At 42.0% G+C, this 16646-nt stretch overlaps 1 protein-coding gene across 1 annotated transcript in view; it reads right to left on the reverse strand.

Moving 5' to 3' along the window:
- The window catches only part of MYO3A (myosin IIIA), a 137728-nt gene that overhangs the window by 55719 nt on the left and 65363 nt on the right, over window positions 1-16646 (reverse strand). Inside the window, exons 16-18 of the mRNA XM_032235048.1 lie at window positions 7058-7211; window positions 5569-5657; window positions 4134-4263 (exon numbers count right to left, since the gene is read on the reverse strand). Of these exons, the coding sequence (XP_032090939.1) occupies window positions 4134-4263; window positions 5569-5657; window positions 7058-7211 (373 nt within the window). The remainder of the gene's footprint in view (window positions 1-4133; window positions 4264-5568; window positions 5658-7057; window positions 7212-16646) is intronic.

Below are 16646 nucleotides of genomic sequence, written 5' to 3' on the forward strand. Positions count from 1 at the left end.
TTGAATTTCTCAAGATTCTTCCCAATTTTCTTTCCCTGGAACTTCCAGAGCCTCACACAAGTGGTTAAGATGGCTTAGTCTGATTAGAAAGTACTGTACAATTTCCAATGGCCTAGTGTGACAATGCAATGTATGACAAACCAGTCTTAGACTCCATGAATGGTTCAGGAAACAGTGCATGGAAGCAATCCATGGGGAAAATGAGAAAAGTATTTTATAGAGCTGCTGTCACCTTTCTGAGCTGCAAGATAGAAGCAGCTCATTTTCTTAAGGAGCTAAGGACACATTCCACCGGGCAAGAAATGTGCACAACTGCGACCCTTAAAAAAGACACACAAAAGACAGTGCTCAGACTGTTTTCCAACATCTGTGTTTGGCCCTCAAGGACCAGCTCAATTTATGTCTCTTTTTCCAGTTTCACAGAGAACAATATCTCTGAGATTATAGCTGGATAATGGGGGGAAACTGTTCTTTCACCAAATGTGTGTTTTCTGATCACCAAAAATTCTATTGACAAATATGTATCAATACATATGTATAATGTATAATTATACATATGTATTGATACATATGTATAATTTGGGATAAGAAAGTGAAGAAGCAAATGAAAAGTATATTTGTTATCTTTTTAAAATACTAAAAATAAAAAGCAAATAAAACAACCATGTCCCTATTTGAAAATGGTAGTTCTGCCACCGAAAGTGATGGTGGCACTTGCACAACTTCACTTAGTACACCAATTGTTTTTCCTAGGTTGGTGTGCCCTTCACTCATGCCCCGGATATCTCACAACTGCCTTGAAGATCATCTGAAATCCTCAAGTAGTATAGAATGTAGTAGCATGGCTAATGATTGACATATCTTGGTATGTATTGTGAGTTGTATTGGTTGCCAGTTTGCTTCCAGATGTGACTTGATGTGCTGGCATTACCTATAAAACCCTACATGGCCTAGGGCCCTAATAGTTTGGTTATATGAGAGACCTCCTAGCTCACATAGCATCTGCCCAACTGATCTGATCTGGCATTATTCACCCACTCCAGCATCCTTCAGTTAAACCTATTTATCAGCACCCTGAAAGTACCTGCCCTCTTGAATGAGATTTGAATACCACTCTCCAGAGGTGGGTTTCTGCCGGTTTGCCCTGGATTGGACGTACCGGAAGTGGTGGCGGCGGCAGGCTCCACCCACCTGCCTGGATGCTTCTGCGCATGCACAGAAGAGTCACGCGAGCATGCCCGAGTGAATCAGTAGTAAAATAAATTGAAACCCACCACTGCCCTCCTCCCTTCTTTTACTAGTATTTTGAAAAGCACTGAAGGTCAGGGTCTTTACCCAGGCCTTTGGTGATTATAAACCTACCCTTTCTTCCTTTTCTTTTTTCCCATCTGGCTTTGTTATCCCTACCATTTTTGCTCTTTTTTTTTTGTCTTGCCTCGTTTTGTTTTCCTATTCTAAATATTTTTAACAGTTTTTAAACAGCTGAAAGTTGCAAAATTCCAAAGGTTAAAACTATTTCATTCCAAATGTGTTGTCCTTGGCTAAAGTCAGAGTCAAGGCTTCTATAATCCAGGGACTTCCTATACTTAGAAAAAGCATGTACAATACTCCATGGCAAAATGAAAGCTATGCTGGTTACTGAAATAATTAACGATTTGCATTTTTCACTCTGTCCTCATAATTGCATTAAAATCAACAAATATTAAACCCCGCTGGCTTATTTTTATATGATATGATGTAACAGTCATGTTTCCTAATGGAAATAGATCCCTGAGGATCAGAGAATACATCTGGGGTTTGATTTTGCAGAGAGCTAACCAAAAGACACAAGACTCATATTTGTATTTTATAAACATAAAAACAGCTTTGCTGAGTAAAATTAAATGCCCATCCACATCACAAAAAACTGGGCTGCCCTAGATGCATCTAAGAAACATCCAGGAGAGGAGGTTAATAAGCATTTTTCTCTATTTCTATCAAGCTGCCTTAGATTTCAAGATTCCATTTCTCAGTATTACAGCCAATTTCTGTCACAATACACAGCTACGTAAGAACCTGGACAATGACTTGTCGCCTTAATTTATTTTTTTTGTATATTATGCACAAATAAATCTTTTGACTTCATTTAATCCCTATCATGAAAAATGATTCATCTGCTTAGAGCAGCATAGCGAGATTGCAATTAAAATCAGAGGAGCAGGACCAATCAAAGAAATGGCAATCCTGATTGGTTATGTTCAAGGAAGCATGCTTTGGGCCTGCAGATTAATGGCAAAATATATGATTTATTCCCCTTAGGTAATTTTATTCATTAGATTTATATCCCACCTTTTCTGCAAGAGTTCAAAGTGGAGTATATTGTGAAGCCATATAGCCTTCAAATTTACTCCCATAACAGTATCACATGAGGTAGGGATGACTGAGAAATAGTTATTATGCTATATTCACCCAATACAGGTAATCCTGTTTAACTAAGTCAGCTGAAGAAATTTCTTGGATGAGAAGAAAAACATCAAAGAAAAACCAGAAAGTCCAGTTGCCACTTGAAAAAACACCTATGGGACAACCAAGAAGTGAATCTCCACAGGCCTCATTTAACAACTTCAACTGAGACTGGAATTTTCAACGTTAAGCAAAAAGTAGGCTGAATTATGTGATTGTATCATTTAGTGATGGGAATTCTGGTAATCCTGAATGCAATAATTGGGCCAGGACTGTACTGTTGTTTCATCACAATTTCATGTTTCTCTTGCTCTGCCATGCTCAACTCTCTTCAACTCCCCTCCTTGCCTACCTCTCCATCATCTCTACCTTTTGGCTCCCTTGCATTTCACTGCTTACCACTTTTGTCCCAGCTGACCTTTGCTGTCTTCCTGCTTCTGCTTCAAGGGAGTACCTGGCCCTTTGTGAGGACCTTGTGAGGACCTTGTGAGGACCTTCAGGTGGCCTCCCTGAAGCCTCCATGCAGAGGACAGGAGGATATAGATAGGTGGGAGGGGACATGAAGTGCACACTATGTTTGTAAATGTGGACAGATTGCCAAATACCTGAATTTTGATCACATGACTTTGGGGCTACTGCAACATTTATTAACTTTGAGGACTTGTAGCTATCATTCACTCATTGCTGTTGTAACTTGAAACCGTTGCTGAGCAAATGGTTGTTAAGCGAGGACTACCTATACCTTTTTGCTTGCTGTAATCCAACACTAGCATCCACTACTGTTTGTGCACTAGTAGAATGTCCTTCAGAGAAGAATTTGGTTTGTGAGTAAATGGCCTCAGGTTCAATCCTATCAATTCTAAATAGGACTTTTCTTTAATAAGCTCCATCCTGAAAGATAGGCCTGAAATACTGGAAAATTAGAAAAAGTGTGAACTACTCTTTCTCGATCTGATGCCTTTCAAATATGTCAAATAATGATGAAGGACTAGCCTAAAACATCTGTAGGACATTAGATCAGGATGGGATGCTCTAGACAACACTGAACCACATACAACAATGGCCAATTCAGAATAATGTGTCTTCCGATTTTTTTAAATCCTCTGAAAGTTGCAAGGATGTAATGACAGCTATAAAAGGGTAACATTATCAGTTTGATCCATATAGGTCAGTGATGGCGCCAAGTACCTAAACTGAAATGCAAGTGTGCGCCGGAGCCCCAGAAACTAGAAGACAAGCTGGCCGTTGCACATGCATATGCGGGGCACCTGGTCTTCTGGTTTCTGGCAAGCACATGTGCACTGCTCAGTTGATCTTCATACATGCTGGTGCCCCAGAAACCTGAAGACCACAGTGCTCTGGCATGCGCGAAGACAAGCCCGCCGGCGTGCACGTGTGTGCCGGAAACCAGAAGAGCAGCTGGTGATGGCACGCGTGCCCACAGAGAAGGCTCTGCGTGCCACCTCTGGCACATGCATTCACCCTCATGGATATAAGAGGTATTACTAAGGGCAGGACACTGGAAAATCACAGATAGGAAGCAGGGTCCTGGATAAGGTACCAATTGCATGGCCTTCAGTAGTATTCCTGTATGGTGGTTATCATGGCTGATAGTTCCTTCTAGGGGGCCACAAAATGGAAAGATAGCAAAGAATATTGGCCCTGGCAAATGCAAGATAGGATTTAATTACCTGTTTTGGTAAGAGGGTGGGCTGCTAGCAGCCGAATCAAGTGATTCTGAGAGGATCGCAGTAGTAGTATAATATCATCTGGCAAAGTATCTCTGTTTTTGGCCAAGAACCCATTTACATTGTAAAGAACCTGAATGAAAATACAAAAGGTCAGGAACAGTTATTTAATGCAATTTCTTCTTCAGCTGCTTCTCTGTTCTTGAATGAGAAAAACAAAAGGTTCTTTGGAGATAAAGTAGACTGAATCCGCCAAAAATCAACAAATCATGAAAAAAATCATGAAAAAGAAAACAAGGAAGATGACGTTCAGCTAGCATATGAATAGACTGATTCACTTTGGAAGGCCATGGAGGGAATGTGATTACTGCACAGGTCTGCTGTTCAACTGAGTAGGTGGTTAGAGGCCTACTAGTCAAAAAGATATATAATATACAATATATAAGGATACTGTAAATGTGTGAGGAAGAGAGTAGGCTGCACTCCCAACAGAAGAGTATGCGTACATGGCAAAAGGCCCTACACACAGTACCCATGGCAACAAATACTTGCTTAAGGCTCTTCCTCAAGACTTGGAGATAGGTGTGCCTTGAATTTACAGGGAAGATTTACAATTTGGTTCTTCCTCATGGAAGTGAACTTGGGGCTACTGGGAGATGAAAAATAACCAATGTTAATAGTGGTCTTTGTTTGAAGAAGGAGATGTACAAAAAGACATCCATTCTGATGCAATTACAAGCAAACAGCTCAGTATTGTTGTTCCACACATTCCAATGCAAGTTGGAACAGTTCTCAAATTATACTGGATTGCAATTAAAATCCAAATCATCTGGAAAATACTAGCTCAAGCAGACTGTTTAGCTTTAACACAGGCTGTTCAGATTGGTGTCTCTTATGCCAATTTAGCAAGAACAGGATGACCAATGATATGAGAAGTAGCTCTAAGGTCTATGTGACCCATGAAGTTGAATATACCATGAATTCTTGAGCACATAAAGGCAGCTACAATAGCAGTTTTGTACGAAATGGATTTCAGGCTCCAGGCATACGTGGCAATGCTGTTAAAAGAGCTGGTGTCCAATTTTATAATCTATTGTTTCTTTTTGGTGACTGTACTACTTATAAATGTTTTAAAGAAGAAATGTTTGTTCTATGATATTGGATGAAGATTTTCTTTCTTTCTTTCTTTCTCTTTCTTTCTTTCTTTCTTTCCTTCCTTCCTTCATCTCTTTCTTCTTTCTCTCTTGCTCTTTCTCCCCCCCCCATACACATACAGAGAGAGGGAGAAAGAGAGATAAGATGTAAATGTGTTGCACAAATATTTGTAACCATTTAAGTGTAAAAAGCTGCTTAGACTTTTGTAATGTATTGAAACAAGTTAGCCCGTCCTGTTATAAAATAATCACATTAATAGAGAAAAATTATTCAGTCTTTTTACCTGCCCTGCATAATGGTAAATGCCAAATGTCAAATCAATTCTCTTTGGTCTCCAGAAATATTTGGATTTCAAATTGTCTTCAAACTTTTCTGTAAAGATAAACACTGCTCTTATAACATCACCAATATTACCTTATCTTTTGTATCACTCATGTAAATATGCATTTAAAAAATTTAAAAATATTTTGGTGATATGAAGGAAAATTACTCTGGAAAAGATGCCCTGAACTCCCTTCTACTCGGAGTTAAATAGAGGAAGACTTCATAGTTCTGCCTGATATTTCTGCTGAATAGCTTCTTGAAGCAAAAAATATTAGCTATACAGATACTATTAGCAGTGGGAATATTTTCACCCTGAAGGCATAAATGAAAACACTTCACTGAGAAATCTGTGTAAAAATGGGTAAATCTATCAACTTCAACTTTGCTCAGTTTGATGCTTTTTCAACCATGAATTTATTTTGCCTGCCTTTTAAAAAGAAGTCTATGTGTAAGTTTATATATGTAGTTCCATAGATATTTCTACTAAAATGTATCTCATTCTCACTTTTTGCTAATCTATGTATTTGTTTAGCAATTATAACTTTTTGTAAACAATTTCCCCAATATATACATTTGGATATGTGTCTGCTTTCCAATCACACATTTTTGTAGGCATTTTGGATATGACTCTGGCATTGTAAAGTGCAGATTCAGAAGTGTCATAAGTCAGTATAACAGAGTTGGAATGGACCTTAGAGGGGTTCTTCTAGTCCATCCCCCTATGCCATTCCTGACAAGTGAAAGAGCAACTTCTGAAGGCAAGTCATTTTATGGTTAATTGTTCTCATTAGAATGAAATTTCTCTTCAGTTCTAGATTGCTTCTCTCCTTAATTAATTTCCATCTATCCATACTCCTTCTTTTCACTAGACTAGACAAACCCAATTCCTGCAACTGTTTTTGATATATTTTAGCCTCCAGTCCTCTAATCCTTATTGCCCTTTTCTGAATTCTTTCCAGAGTCTATACATCATTTTTATAACATGGTGACCAAAATTGGATGTAGTATTCCAAATGTGGTCTTACTAAGGGATTATGAAGTGATCCTAATATTTCACACTATCGTGATTCTATCTGCTTTTTGATGCAGCCTAGGATTGAATGTTTTTTTGGCTGCTGCCACATACTGCTAGCTCATATTTAAGTGATTGTCCATTAGGACTCCAAGATCCTTCTCAGTTACTACTTGTGAGCCTGGTTTCATCTAATCTACAGTTGTTTTTTCTTGCCTTAGTGTAAAACCTTACATTTCTCTACACTGTTTTTCATTTTGTAAAATGGGCCCAGTGTTAAAATTTGTTGAAAATCCAAAATCTGGATTTTGAGCCTATCCTGGGGTGTTGATTAAGTGTGAATCAGGTAATTTTAAATCTGAGAAACAATCCTATTTCTTTTTCAACCCTAAAAAAAGGCCAATATATCTTTATGTACAAGTTGCCAATAGCTTACCAACAAGTGTCTGATCAGTGGCTTGAGGAAAACTACTTTCTTCATCAAGAAGTGACAGTAATCCCATCGGCTTTTGCAGGAATATATCTAACAGTGGTTTGTTGTCCTCATACTCAATAATTCGTGCATCAATGCCTTCATTGAGGTATTCATTCTGTAGGAAAATTTTAAAAAGTGTTTTTCTCAAGTATTTTGTAAAGATACCCAGTGTATGTGAACAATAGGAAAAGTAAAGCAAATTGATTTAATAAAAGATTTAAGAACTATGGTCTGAACCTAAACTTCCAATCAAGCAATAAATCCTTCTGTTTATTTACTTGACCACCAATCCATGGCACAGTTGAGAACAAGCAGCCAACAATAGCCATATGCTCCCTACTAAAATTTACGGAAACCTCGGATACAAGTCCTGCTTATTTTCTTATCTCCTGCCCATACCAGTTTTTAAATTAGACTAGATTACACAGAAGAGTAGGGAGTGGAGTGAGCCATGAAATTAATTTATATAATTGATTTAAACCTTTATCATAATAATTATCTTAATACTACCCCAAATATTCTTAGAGGATCATGAAAAAATGCCAGGAATCAAATCAAATAATAATAAAATCCAGTAATAACTAATAACGATAAGATCACCAACATGATATCCAATGTCCACTTATGGATATGGGACAAGAAGAAGTAATAACTAAATGAGGTGGTATTAATATTTTCATCCCTCTAATCATTATTTGTCTTTAGCACTGGAATAGTTAGAACAGTGTTAAAAAAAACTGTAAGGAATCTAATTTTGTTCAAATTTAAATGGTAATTTTATAAAAGATGAACTGAAAAGACAATGTGGACAATTGGGATATTAAATCTTTACCTAATAAAGCGTCAGTTGACTTTCTCAACTGGAAGACAGTTGAGGTTCCTCATTTGGAATGAACTTGAAATCTGATGAAAGGAGTAGCACAGAAACCAACTAAAGCCCTCAAAACATCTTAAGCAAACCTAAGATGCAGCAGCCGAAGTGGAAACAAAGGAGTAGTCATTTACAACATAAATTGTAAAGGGCAGCTGCTGCCATTATGTAGAACAGATAGGTAGGAGACTAGCAGAGTACATCTAGAATCAACAACTAGCAGCCAGAGACTCAATTAAAACTTCCACATTCCAGATTCCTACTCAGTGGTGGATTTTAATGACACTTCTTTCTCTAGGATAGAGGAGAGCTAAATTTGGTTTGCATGATAAACACGTATTGCATTTCAAGTGCTATGTCGCTGGCACTTGGAATGTTCCATTCAGAAATAGAAATGGTTGCCCAATCTTTTCCAAGAAATTGAGAGAAAACCAATTTAAAAGAGTGTTAGAATAATCCTGCTGGCCAAATTTTCATTCAGAATTTTGTTTCTTACACCAAATATCTCTGAAATGCTTCCAAACAGGAGATGATCTGCCATAGTTGTTTTCCTATAATATCTGGAGGTATTCAGCCCCTAACACAGAAGTAACATTGAGCCTAATCAGGCTTGGAAACCATCTTCTGCATTGGGCCTTCCAGCCTGCCACGTTCAATAGTGTGGGAAATTGGGAGTAGGGATTATATGGAGTATGGGATACATATAGTCAAAATAACATTCCTTTCTCAGAGAGTCAAGAACATCTTGCCCTGCACCTAGAAGGGCATCACTAGGAGGCATCTCCAGTTGGGATGGTGCCTAATTGGACCAAGTGATGGATATGTGGGTGCTGGGCAGGGACTTGGACTTTCATTTGAGTGGGGAAAACCTGGAAACTTTCAGATTCAGGTTTTCCCAGAGGTGCCAATAAGACATCTCTAATAAAATGGAACTTTGAGGAACTTCAAGCCTCGGAGTCTTCTTTCATTGGGGGTGTTCCTTGGAACCCTGACAGAGTCTTCACGACTATTTGACTGGTTATAAATATCTCTTCTATGAATTTATCCTATTTATCCTTTTTAAAGTCATCCAATTTAGTTCTCAACACATATTGTGACAATGAATTCCATGAATGAATTCCATAGATCAGTTATGTACTCTATGAAGAAGGTAAGACTTGAAATCCAATAGAAAAGAGTAGCAGACAAACCAACTAGAGAGCTGAGGTGGCGCAGTGGTTAGGGTGCAGTACTGCAGGCCACTTCAGCTGACTGCTATCTGCAGTTCAGCAGTTCAAATCTCACCGGCTCAAGGTTGACTCAGCCTTCCATCCTTCCGAGGTGGGTGAAATGAGGACCCAGACTGTGGGGGCAATATGCTGACTCTGTAAACCGCTTAAAGAGGGCTGAAATCCCTATGAAGCGGTATATAAATCTAACTGCTATTGCTATTACTAACTAAAGCCTTCCAAAACATCTTAAGTAAACTTAAAACTTAGGCAAGGCTGGCCTTTAAAATCATATCAAGAATAATTCCAATCTGTTCAGAGTGGCACAGGAAAAAATTAAGTCTGGTGCCAAAGATCAAATTGATAAGTTGTCCCAAAACTTGGCATTTCTCCATAAACTTCCATTCCTGTTTTCTGCTCCCATGACTCCCCAGTTTCAACCAGTCATGTGCTTGCTTCTACTTTTTTTTTTGTTGGGCTGCTCTTCGGAAGACCTCAAGAATGTAGGCCTCTAGCCTTATTCTTACCAAAACCTCACTAGAAATGTAAGATAAAAGAATGAAGCAAAGGGCATGTACTGGAAAAACAAAATAGAAGTCATGCCATTTGTGCTTTCTGAGATAGAAGCAAGAAAGTCTAGGAGTCCTCATTCATGCACATCAAGCCACATTCCTGACATGGCATAGCAGGAGGAAGTTTGTATCTGATAATATGCTCATGGAGCAAGATCTCAATGAGAAATTGGTAATATCTTCTAGAATTCAGGAGAGGGACAAAGCAGCATTAGGTTGCCTCCCATTTCAATCTCTGGAGCCCTAAGAGGAATTACAAAGCTGTCATTGAAATTACTGGGTAACAACATTCAACTTAAGGGCTGAAATGCATTGCAACATTTTTTCTACACTATGAACAAAGCAGCTTCATCCGTCTGGGGTTTCTGTAACATTTGTTCTTTCTCTCCAATGAAGAACACATTCCAAAGCAAATATCCCAAATGCTGTTTTAATCACCTGAATGTTCTTTCACTGCTTTCCTAAACCCCACAGGTCTGTTTACTGACCCACCAAGTTTATTCATTTTTAGTAATTCGTTATCAGTTTTGTTTTACCCCCATCTTAAAAAACAAATACATTCTACTGTTGTTTTAAATTATCCATCTTTCAAATTAATATGTGATATTTCCTACATGAAATAAAACTGCTCATTCCTACTGCCAATTGGATTCATAGTTAATATGCTTGCTGGCAAATTAATAACACAGTCACTTTTATATAAAGAATTGCTCAGTGTGCTGCCCATTTTTATTTTTATTTTTGCTCTTGAACCATAAATTATACTGTATGCCTTATTCCACATCAAAACAAAATTGCATTTGCACCAAACCTATTATCACTTCATTCTGTTGCCTGGATACTCTAAATGAGAAGCTTAATGCATTTTCAGACGGACATTTAACTTGTGCGGAATAATCAAACAATTGTGTCCAGAATACATACACAAACACACACCCTTCTTCCAATTTTACTTTTTTTTTCGATTACCTTGGCTAGATAAAAATATATGAATTCAGAAATTATCAAGTTTTTTTTTTCAGTTTCTTTTTCTACACCACACCATTTGCACAATTGCTCCTTAATGAGAAACAGTCTATTTCTCATTGTATAAGAATATTATACAATGCTCCTCATCCACTGACCATCCCACTTTCCCCACATTCAGAGCCACACGTTGTTGATAGCATGTTCTGATTAAAGCATGTCCATGAGATGTGGCTGAACATGCTACATGTTAGATATCAGTCCTAACTACAGTGGTTTCCACCAAGATCCTCTGTTCCAGTGGGATAGAGGTTTAATCCTATTGGTCGAAGGGTTTGAATGCTCCCTATAAAAGGGCTGCTGTCAGACTTAACCTTCACTGGATTGTTCTTGTTGTACTCAATAAAGAGCTGTTACCGTTAAGCCTCTGTGTGCCTATCCATTACCCTATCTAACACTGGCGACAAGGATGGAATTGGAAGGTAACTAGGCGAACCAAAAAGAGCTTAGCAATCCAGCAAGTACATCCAGCCCGGAGCAGAGTGCGGCTTCGAGTAGCCATTTTTGAGTGGTAAACTCAAATCGCCCTCTCTACACAAAATGGCTATGCACGCCACACTGACTCCTTATGACCCAGTCACCAGGCACTGGGAATCATACATGCTACGATTTGACTGCTTCCTCGAGGCAAACAACCTCATGGGCCTTCCTGAAGGCCGCAAGAAGAACATGTTCCTCAGATACCGTGGCCGGGAAGTGTTCAAGATGGCGAAAAACCTTTCTGAACTGACACTATTTCAAGCAGTTGCCTGGTCCGTGCTCCAGCAAACGCTGAAGACCCACTATTCGCCCAAGCACATTCGCCGGCATGAGTTTAACATCAGAAACCAGAAAGAGGGCGAGTTGATTAATGAGTACATTGCGGCACTTCGCAAGGCCATAGTGTACTGCGAATTCCAGACCTGGACGAGCGGATTCTGGACGAGCGCATTCTGGAGCGGATAATTTGCGTTGTGCAGGACATTACCCTGCAGAGGAGGTTACTCGCAAAATCTAACCTCACTCTGCAGATCGCCTTGGATGAGGCCAGGACATCTGAATCAGCCGCCAAATCTACTGAGACTCTGCAGAGCCAAAGCGTACCACAAGACGCGCAAAAGAGTACATGCATACATTGCGAGGCTGCAGAGCCCCAGAGCGAGGAAGGCAAGGAAGATGACAGTTGTCGCATGCACAGTAGCCACGCCCAGCTGGCGTACGAATTCAAATTGTGTCTCCAACCTTGCGCTAGCTGTGGAGGAGACCATGCCAGATCGGCTTGCTGTTTCCACGAGACAACCTGCCAGCACTGCGAGCGAAAGGGGCACATCACCAAGGTGTGCCGGAGCGAATTCCCTGCCACCACTTGGCAGCCTAGAAGCGCACCAAGCCACAAACAGCCCAACCCAGGGGCCTGGCAGAAGCCACCCCGGCACTCAGAGGGTGACAAGAGGTTTAGGTTTATTAGATTTATATGCTGCCCTTCTCCAAAGGACTCAGGGCGGCGTACAACATTAAAAGAAACACATAATATAAAAGTTAAAAAAAAATTAAATAGAATATCTCAAACAAACCCAATTAGAATTGACAATAACATTTAAAAAAAAAAAGAATTAAAATTAACAATGATCAATAATTTATTTTGTTTTGTTCAGGCTAGGCTGGCTTGCTGGAAAAGCCAACTCTTTAGGGTGCGTCGGAAGGACCGGAGGTCGGGGATTATACGAAGCTCCGGGGCAGCTCATTCCAGAGGGAAGGCGCTCCCATAGAGAAGACTCTTCCCCTGGGGGTCGCTAGCTGACACTGTTTGGCCAACGGCATCCTGAGGAGGCCAACTCTGTGGAATCGAACTGGACGTTGGGAGGCTACCGGTGGCAGTAGGTGGTCTCGCAGGTACCCTGGGCCTAAGCCATGGAGCGCTTTAAAGGTCATAATTAGTACCTTGAATCGCACCTGGAAGACAACCGGCAACCAGTGCAGGCCACCTAAAAGGGGTGTAACCTGGGAACACCTAGGTGCCCCCATGATAACCCGTGCAGCTGCATTCTGGACCAGTTGAAGCCTCCGGGTGCGCTTCAAGGGCAGTCCCATGTAGAGAGTGTTACAGTAGTGAGATAGGAGGCTGAACCAGAGTAGGCCTCAAGCCTGAACCAAACTAGGGTCTCATGATATTAAGCTTTAGCTGTTCATATATAGAAATTGCAAATGTTGCTTTAGGAAGTCTGCACATAAAACTGCTGTAGCAAAAGTCTCTATTTTAATCTGCTGGCTTGACTGTAAAAACTGTCTGGAAGGACACATTTTACTTCCTCAAATGTATGGTATGTTAGTTATTAGCTGACTATGTATTATTGCTTCCTGTAGACATAATATTACTGTAAATCAAGGACAAATCTTAGGGGTGTATCCAAAAACTAACAGATGGCTTAGCTAAAAGCTAAAATACTATAAAAAGGAATTTCCTGATGTCATTCGGAGTTCAGGCCTTTGTCTCTGGACTTGCGCAATAAAACTTTCCTTCTCTACAGAGCTGGCTTCTGTGTCTTTTCTACAATAGTAGTCCAGGCGAGAAAGGACGAGGGCATGAGTGACTGTGCACAGAGCATCCCGATCCAGGAAGGGGCGCAACTGACGTACCAGGTGAACCTGGTAAAAGGCCCCCCTGGTCACGGCTGTCAGGTGTTCTTCTAAACTAAGCCGAATATCCAGGAGGACGCCCAGATTGCGGGCCCTCTCTGAGGGGGCTAAAATTTCTCCCCCTATCATCAAAGATGGAACAAGATGCACAAATAGGGATGACGGAAACCACATCCACTCAGTTTGGAGGGATTGAGCTTGAGCCTGTTCCTCCCCATCCAGATCCGCACAGCCTCCAGGCATCGGGACATCACGTCGAGGGCATCGTTTGGGTGGTTTGGGGTAGAGATGAAAAGTTGGGTATCATCAGCATATTGATGATACCGTACCCCAAAACCACGGATGATCTCACCCAGTTGTTTCATATATATGTTGAACAGGAGGGGTGAGAGAACCGACCCCTGGGGCACCCCACAAGTGGCATGCCTCGGGGTCGATCCCTGCCCTCCAGTCAACACAAACTGTGACCGATCCGACAGGTAGGAGGAGAACCACCGTAAAACGGTGCCACCCACTCCCAACCCCCTGAATCATCGCAGTAGGATACCATGGTCGATGGTATCAAAAGCTGCTGAGAGGTCTAATAGGACCAGGACAGAGGAGCAGCCCCACCAGAGATCATCGACCAATGCGACCAATGCCGTCTCCATGCTGTACCTGGGCCTGAAACCCGACTGAAACAGATCCAGGTAGACAGCTTCATCAAGGGACTGGGGAAGCTGATGTGCTACCGCACTCTCAACAACCTTCACTACAAAGCGAAGGTTGGAGACCGGACGATAGTTGGCTAAAGAAGCTGGGTCCAGGGAAGGCTTCTTAAGGAGGGGCCTCATCACCGCCCCCTTCAAGGCGGTGGGAAAGAACCCCTCTCTCAACGAAGTGTTGGTAATCACCTGGAGCCAGCCTTGTGTCACCTCCCGGGAAGCCGAGACTAACCAAGAGGGACATGGGTCCAGCACACAAGTGGCAGCACTGAGTCTCCCCATAATCCTGTCCATGCCCTCGGGGGTCACAGGATCAAACTCATCCCAGATGGTCTCCACAAGATTTATCCCCGTCGACTCTCCCAAATCTACCCAGTCAGAGTTCAAGCCTGTATGGATCTGAGCGATTTTATCCTGCAGATACTGAACAAATTCTTCAGCCCTACCCTGCAAGGGGTCTTTCCCAGCTCCTTAGTTAAGAAAGGAGTGGGTCACCCTAAACAGGGCGGGTGGGCAGTTATCTGCGGACGTGATAAGAGTAGAAAATGTTGCCGTTTTGCCACTTTTATTGCCACTAAGTAGGATTTAATATGAATTCTTACTAGTGTTTGATCAGATTCGGACAGGCTGGCCCTCCAACCACTCTCTAGGCATCTTTTCTAGCGTTTCATCTCCCGGAGCTCCTCAGTAAACCAGGGAGCTACCTGGGATCGGCACCAGGTCAGAGGCTGCAAAGGCACAACACGATCCAAAGCCGCAGTGGCCGCCCTATCCCAGGCTTCCACTAGGGCTGCGATCGAGTTGTGAGCAAGAGATTCAAGCTCCATCAGGAACCTTTCAGAGTCCATCAGGCGCTTGGGGCGGAACCATCTATTCGGTTCCACCTCCCTGCGGTGAAGGATAGCCGTATGGAAGTGAAGCCTGATGAGGAAATGATCCGACCATGACAAGGGTTGGATAGAAATATCCCCTAAATCTAGATCATTCATCCACTGCCCAGAGACAAAAATCAGGTCAAGCGTGTGTCCCCCATTATGGGTGGGGTCTTGAATTAAATGAGTTAGGTCCATAGCTGTCATGGAAGCTATGAACTCCCGAGCTGACTCGGATGTCTCTCCAATGGAAGGCAGATTGAAATCCCCCAGGATCATAAGCCTGGGGAAATCAACCGCCAATCCAGCTAACATATCCAGCAGGGCCGATGAAACGTAGCAGGGAGACAGGTAAGTAACAAAAAGACCCACCTGAACTCCAAGGCCCCATATGCATGACAATAGTCACCTACCAAACGTCAATTGGCCAAGTCCACACCAGTCAGCCAAAAAAGCTGAAGGTCACAGTCCTCATCGAGGACTCTCCATGTGAGATGGAGATCGACACCGCATCATTGCTGACCATCATGCCATGGTCTACCCTTAAGCAGGCTATCCCTAACCTACAGAAGCAGCTTCTACGCACCCCTGACATCCGCCTATGCAATTACCAGGGGAACAGGGTCCCCATCGTGGGCCAAGGCACCTTCCAGGTGAAATTCAAGCAGTTCAGCAGGAAACTCCCAGTGACAGTGATCAGTGGCAACCTGCAGAGCCTCCTAAGGCTAGATTGGTTCCAAGCCCTGGGCCTAGAAGTCACCAGCATCAACGCCTTGAAAGATGACAGCGCTGAGGCCATCTTTAAGAAGTTCAATGACGTCTTCGGCACCGGTCTGGGTAAGTATGTGGGGATTCCAATTTCCTTTAGTTTGGACCCCAACATAGCCCCAATTAGGCTAAACCCCAGGAGAGTACCTTTTGCTCTCTGCCCCAAAATTGACAGGGAAATTGACAAGCTTGTGAGCCAGGAAAACCTAGAACTGGTTGATCATGCATGCTGGGAGACTCCTATAGTGACACCTGTCATATCTGATAGGTCTGTCCACATCTGCACGGACTACAAGTGCACAATAAATAAAGCACTACAACAAAGCGCCTACCCTGTATCCATTGTATAGCACCTACTTCATTTACTAGGCCCAAGAAAAATCTTCGCAAAATTGGACATGGAGCAGGCATACCAACAATTGCCTGTAGATGGCGCTACAACGGAAGCCCAAACCATTGTGACGCACAGATGTGCATTCAAATTCCACCGCCTGCAATTCGGCATTACTATCACCCCTGGACTGTTCCAAAGCATCATGGAATGGCTTTTGCAGGGGATTCCAGGAGTCATCCTCTATTTCAACGACATCTTGGTATCAGCTGCAAACGAGGCGCAACTTTTAAAACACGTACGAACAGTTTGGCTCGAATTAGAGACAAAGGCCTCCTTCTCAAAAAAAGAGAAATGCCAAATTAATATGCCAAGGGTTGAATTCCTAGGGTACCTGATCGATGATTCTGGGATTCACCCGACTACACAAAAAATTAAAGCTATCCAGGACGCCCATACACCTCGCAATCAAACCAAGCTGCAGGCATTCCTTGGGCTCCTTAATTTCTACAGCGTCTTTCTCAAACAGAAAGCCACCAATGCTGAGCTCTTACACCGTCTCCTGGCCAAGAACCCGAAGTG

Source organism: Thamnophis elegans, chromosome Z (assembly GCF_009769535.1).
Source record: "Thamnophis elegans isolate rThaEle1 chromosome Z, rThaEle1.pri, whole genome shotgun sequence".
NCBI classification, from domain to species: Eukaryota; Metazoa; Chordata; class Lepidosauria; order Squamata; family Colubridae; genus Thamnophis; species Thamnophis elegans.